Below are 6,084 nucleotides of genomic sequence, written 5' to 3'. Positions count from 1 at the left end.
GCTCTCCTATTAAGCAACCATTGTCGACTTACTTATGGCATTGGTATGCAGCGACTTGCTCTTCTTGAATAAGAAAGTTAATGAGCTCTTTAAATAATTAAAGAAAATGATGTTGTACTCTTTTTCCTTCATCTATGATTTTGCCCTTAAATAAAATAAGGTTTTCTTACATAAGGTTTTAATGAGGCAACAATTACTGATCTTGCAAGATCACAGAAAAGTATAGATCATAATTCTATAAATTTTTTATATTATGTAAATATTATGATGAGCGAGGAGGAGTGTTGAGATCATTAAATATATCCAGCACCCTCCATAATATTTACTATAGAATATAGTAAATACTATAGCTATAGTATTTAGAGTCTAGTGGAGAAGTATTGTTTATCCTCTTCTCTTTTCTCTTCTTGTATATGAGACACAACCAAATCAACACATTTTTATGTATGAAGCTCTCTCTCCTTAGAAACCCTCTTGTGTGTATGACTTACTATTACTCTTATGTCTCTCTAAACATTCTCAACAGAAATAAGTTTCAATTGGCATTCGAACCTTTATCATTCACCACTCTATCATGGCGGAGGGTATGTGGCATGAGGGCATACCGGCCACATGCCGAAGTGCAGAGGTTCGACGGCGCACGTGATGAGAATGACATGACATGCAAGGTCACACGACGAACAGAAACGCGTGGAGATTTGATTAGCGAATGCGATTACCGAAGACGAGAGACGTAGGCAAGGTTCTCGGTGAGTATGGAGAATGAAAAGAATGAAAGGGTTAAAAAGTCAACTTCAGAGTGGCTTCGTCGTGCGAATTTATTCAATCACCTGCTCTCACAACCTTCACAAGCTTGTACCTATTGCTGTCGTGGCAAGTGAAATGAAACAAACGGTCCACATCCTCATGTTAAGCAGGCACAACACCAGGCGGTAAGAAATGGACGCATGCTAATTCTAATCACCTTGAAACCAGCGATAGACAGTCTGTCCGACTAAATGCTATCATCCCCCGCAACCAGAACGTGCTGGTTCCTCTGGGCAAGCTCTCCGTGAATGGCACATCTCCGAGGAAATGTTGCCCCATCCTAAGACTATGCCGGTCTCTCATGCACCACGAAGAACATGACAAGACACGGCAAAGGGTCCCCCCCCCCCACCTTGCAGCCTGGCTCTCAAGTTATTCGTGAAAAATTTCCCTCCATCTCTCTCAAATTGTGGCACTCAAATTAAATTTAAGAAAACTAAACCCCGAGTTAAGTGAAAATGGTAAGTGCCGCGTCGTCGCAATTGTTCATCCGTATATTTCATCTACTTTGTTCATCTACCCAAGCATCTCGGCGCTGAAGTCATGGTCCCGTCAAATCCTTGCTTGAGCTTCATTGCTTTTGGTGGTTCGCAGACGCATCAACTGGTTTGTGGAGCGCTTGCATTGTCCTTGGAATTATCTGAAGTTGGCGAGAGATCGGCGAAACTTTTCTGAAATTTTTCGGAGGCAAATTTTACAGAGAGAGTGCGTCACGTGTTTGACACTGTCTGGCAGGCTTGAGTTATGCCCAGTTTTTATGCAATAAACCTTGCGAAGGTCTCTGGAGAAGGTGGTTAGATTTCTTTGAGGGGGAGCTAGCATACACTGAGTTTCAAGCAGGTGGATGGCGATGGCGTTAGGAGCAGGATGGACGCCGGATGCTGGAAGCGTAGGCTGGGATGAATTGCGTAAGCAGGTATGCAGCTGTACCTCATCAGGTACATGTGTCCCCCGTGCATTCACGGTTTCGCAGGATGGAATGTGCCGTATTTTGTGTTTGAAGCTGAAGTTTGTCAGCGGATTGTTAATCGCACATGGAGATTGCTGCGGCAGTTTCCGCCTCGATTCCTAGGTAGAGGGCACTTGAAGTTCCTACTTTACGATTCCGAGTCCTCTTCTGCGACTGTCTATTGCTGTTGTGGAGACCCGTCCTCTTGGGAGATTGTTCGTACGTGGAGAGAGGCGAGATCTTCACTTGGTGTTGTTTATTCAGCTTCTCTAGTGTTTTCATCCGCCCTTGCACAAAAGTTAGTGTGATGCCCTGTAGTCCGTCAATCTCCTCTTAACCCTATCCAATGGCCTCTTCGTAATCACTTCGTCGTTTTTATCTTCCTTATTAAGTTCGAATAGTCAACAAACGTATTCAGCTTATTTTAGTGGTTGCTTGAATGACGAGAATAGGGTTCATATCTACGGTAGCTTGTTCAGAATTGCATGAGAAGTGGACGATGCAACTGCTTGGGAAGAGATATTGATCTGGGATGACTGGATAAGTGCAGGCGAGGAGACTAGAAAGCGAGCTGGACGTGAAACTTGCATCATTTCAGAGAGGTCAGAATGCTCCAGCAGTTGATGGCCAAACTGATGGAAACGAGGTGGAAATTGAAAGATTGCTACAACATCTGAACGACGTTAATGTGCGCATGCAGAACTGGGTGTCGGATGCAGGTTCCGATGTCCTGTCGCACACACTTGTGCGGCACCAGAATATTTTGCATGAATTGAGTCAGGTGAGTGCATGAGGATTTAGGGTAAAACTTTCTATCATCTTGGCATTTTTTATGCTCTCATACATTCGTTTGTACTTAAGAAGGTTGGGCATGATAAGTACAAACGAATGTATGAGAGCATAAGAAGACAAAATGGATGTCATCCTTCCTTTCAAACATGGCCGCTGGTGAAGCTTTGGGAGATTTCGTGACGTCTTAGGACATTAGGGCCATTTTAGGCAAATATGGCTGAGAACCGTGTGGAGTACCGTCCTAGTGTGTTGGATCTAGTAAAGTAAAGTTTTTTTTTTTTTTTTTTTTTTTGTTGGGTCTTTTTTTGTATTTGGAATTTTTAGCGCGGGTGCTGGTAGCTTGGACTTTCCCCCTCTGTTTGAGGGGCTTTGCTACGGTCCAAACTTCACAGAGAGGACTGTTGTTTTTAAAAATGCTGTTACCAACATCTTGATATTGTTTTTGTTTTCCTTGGCAATTGGAGAGGTGCAACTGAAACGATGATGACGATTACTGACGAATACTTACCTTCGCAATGTCTTCTCATGCCCTCTCTTAGGAATTTGCAAGAATACGTGTCACTGCGAATGCTAATCGAGAACGCGCACAGCTTCTACAACACTTCGGCGGGACTGGTGAGAGTAAGGGCTTTCTGGATGACCGGGGTAACGGATTACAATCTTTATTTCGCGAGCAAGCGAATATTAACAGAAGTACAGCCCAGGTAATGTAACAGAAGTAAATTAGTGTATGCTAGCTCTGAGGGCGACTTGCCTGGAGTTTATCAAGATCCACTTCTCTTAAAGCTTCGCTGGCGCATTTATATTATCAGTGACAGGTTGTGAATAAACTTGAAGTTTAATGAAGCTTAACTAATCATCAACAATCCGTTTCTCCCCGTCGTGTTGGATTTTGGATTGATGAGGTTGTTTTTGTTTTGACAATTCTTCTGTGCAGATCGATTCTGTAATCGGACATGCTCAGGAAACGTACACTGCCTTGAGGTATCAAAGGTCTACCTTTAGGGATATAACCTCCAAAATTGGTGCGATCAGCACCAGAATGCCCTCGGTAAGCTTTGGAACCTGTATGGTATCGATTCGTTGGCATTAATACATGGCTGGTGTGTCGTAAGGTTGGTATTTTATTCTTGCGATGGACTTGTTGCAGGTTAATAAAGTTTTGACTGCAATCCGACGTCGAAAGTCTCGTGACACGTTCATTGTTGGAGCGGTGACGGTCTTTTGCCTCGTTATGCTCCTCTTGTACTGGGTTGCAAAATGATTTAGGTCCAGATACGCATCTCGAGGATTCGACATTTCATTTTACTCTCCTACACAAGCACATTAGCTGTACTTCTATTCAACACATTTCTCGTCCGCCATATCTAGCCAGGTAACCTCAATAGAATCATCGAAACATGTTCGGAGGAGAGTTCGTGTCGAAGGGTTTTACGCAGACTTGGCGACTGACAGCGAGCTAAACATCGCAAATTTTCTGATACTCCCTTTCAGGATTTTAACGCGCTTGAGGATTTGGCCACCACTGTGACTCGCCAAAGCTGGTCGCTTTGACTAATCAGAGTTACTTTGCTATCTTCAGTCTGATTTTAAGCTTTGTAACACAATCAATATTGAGGGTAGACTCAAAATATGTGAAGAGTCTGCATTTATGACGTCCAACAAGTATGACTGAGATGGTGTTGTAGACCTGTAACAGTGGACAGTTGAAGTGAAGTGCTAAGCACATGAGTTAGTCTTTATTATTGCCATGTCATTATCAAACAAGACATGTATTCTTATGCTTATAAGTATTATTATGAACTTGCAAAACAGTGTTCTGAGTATTTTTGAAAAGCACCGCAACTTTTTCTACACTAACATCACCGTTTTATGTGTCATTCTTTGCTTTATTAATGTATTGAATTCTTTACTGCATTGGCTCAATGAATCTCATTATTTTCTTCAGACATAATTAGAACAAAGTTATAAGTTCCATACTAATACTTTATTTTGTTTTACTTTTATTTTTTAATGCAATCCATAAAATTTAAAGGATACAATTTTCCCACGCATGTACACATGCTGGTTTGGTAGGACTCAATTACTGTGACAATGCTAAGATCCGTGCATGTATGTATAGGGTTTCAAACTCCAGGATGTTTTGCTGTGAAAATATTTTCATGAGGCTAAGACTGTTGGTAGGATGGGACTGTAGTATTGACTTCAGTCTTTAAACAACCTTTTTTCTCATCCTTCTACGTGACTCTTCATCTCAAATACTTGGCTACAAGATAATCTTAGTCACGTGTTGTTTCATTCTCATCTCGAAAATGCAGGTGTTGTTTAGCATGATAGGTGTACAGGTGCGCGTGATCTACCTCATCCTTGATATTTGTAAGTTGCGATTTCAAAACGACGCAGGCTTGTGGCTTCCGGTATGGCTACTGAGGCAGCTCTCTCGTTCAGCACGTCAGCAAGTCGTCCCGATCGCATTTGTCTGTTGAGCCCTCAAGACGGCAGTGGAAATCTTCTTGGTAAGAACTACGTGCGGGTGAGTTCTGGGAAGAAGCAATCCGTGACGGTGGGAACTGCCAGAAGCGACAGTGATCCGCTCACTCTAAGCGACAGTAAACCAAGCTCAGCTTTTCGTCTGGATCGAAGTGCCATAGCAAGCTCACAGTTACAGAATAACGAGCGTTTGCTTGGTGATAATGAGGTCATACGCATCGTAGCCGACACAAGGCCGGAAGATCGCCAGGAGAAGATTCAGAGTGCATTCCTGCCCTGCGATGTTATTGGGTATCGCGGTGCCCCATCCCGCGGTTCAATCGCTTTGCATACATTGGATGTGTATCTACATCTGGCATCAAGGATCTGTGATGAAGTGGACTCGGCTTTCAGGGCATGCAACTCCAAGAAGCCGCTGCGCTTATCCTCAACTTCTTGGGATCTCCTGGATTGATGAATTGAGTGAGGAGTCATGTTGACATGAAATCGATCTAGAATCCCACAAGAAGATGAGACTGTTTTTCATGTTTGGAATTAGAAACCGTCGCACTTGGGTGGGGCAACAAATATACAGGTAGACATACCCGAGCTCCTCAGCATGTTTACGGAGTTCCTCATTTCCATGAACCCACTGCACAGTGGGTCACATCCACCTGCACCTGATTGCTCGAGTCCTAATTTCGTTGCCTGACATACAAATGTAAAAATTGGAAAGCAGATGGTGAAAACTTAATGCTGTTCACGTAGGTCTCTTTGAGTCCCGCATCATTCCTTGTGTGCAGTACCGGGACATCTAACAGTCATGCTCCGAAAAGAAGTTTTTCTTCCTGTCCTAACATCTGGTGAGTGGTTAGGTATCAATTAGTGTAGGAATCATATGCAGGACACGTCACAATATGCATTGAACTTTGTGTAAGCAGGGTAGAGACACTAAATACCACAACTCAGTCAATAACAAACTCTAGTATACAATCACTTATTGAGCCCCTCCGATGCAGATCATTTAACTTTCCATTTTAAGAAGCAAAATTCGCTAAATGCACAAC

At 42.9% G+C, this 6,084-nt stretch overlaps 1 protein-coding gene across 1 annotated transcript; it reads left to right on the top strand.

The window, feature by feature from the left end:
• The first annotated feature begins 1,402 nt into the window (after window positions 1-1,402).
• LOC112291001 (Golgi SNAP receptor complex member 1-1) lies at window positions 1,403-4,374 on the top strand. Its single transcript, XM_024537916.3, has 5 exons — window positions 1,403-1,723; window positions 2,307-2,537; window positions 3,088-3,252; window positions 3,486-3,599; window positions 3,699-4,374. The coding sequence occupies exons 1-5, from the start codon at window positions 1,652-1,654 to the stop codon at window positions 3,810-3,812; spliced, it is 696 nt and encodes a 231-aa protein (XP_024393684.1). The 5' UTR covers window positions 1,403-1,651; the 3' UTR covers window positions 3,813-4,374.
• The last annotated feature ends 1,710 nt before the right edge of the window (window positions 4,375-6,084 follow it).

The sequence above is a fragment of the Physcomitrium patens genome, chromosome 14 (assembly GCF_059467195.1).
Source record: "Physcomitrium patens ecotype Gransden chromosome 14, ASM5946719v1, whole genome shotgun sequence".
NCBI lineage: Eukaryota > Viridiplantae > Streptophyta > Bryopsida > Funariales > Funariaceae > Physcomitrium > Physcomitrium patens.
Note: the sequence above shows the minus strand (reverse complement) of the source record. Positions and strands in the feature narration are given on the sequence as shown.

Bases quoted from the DNA above. Each gene is read 5' to 3' on its own strand.
- LOC112291001 (XM_024537916.3), top strand. From the start codon at position 1,652: ATGGCGATGGCGTTAGGAGCAGGATGGACGCCGGATGCTGGAAGCGTA. The intron at 2,538-3,087 runs GTGAGTGCATGA...GCCCTCTCTTAG, and splicing joins TTTTGCATGAATTGAGTCAG to GAATTTGCAAGAATACGTGT. The intron at 3,600-3,698 runs GTAAGCTTTGGA...GACTTGTTGCAG, and splicing joins TCAGCACCAGAATGCCCTCG to GTTAATAAAGTTTTGACTGC.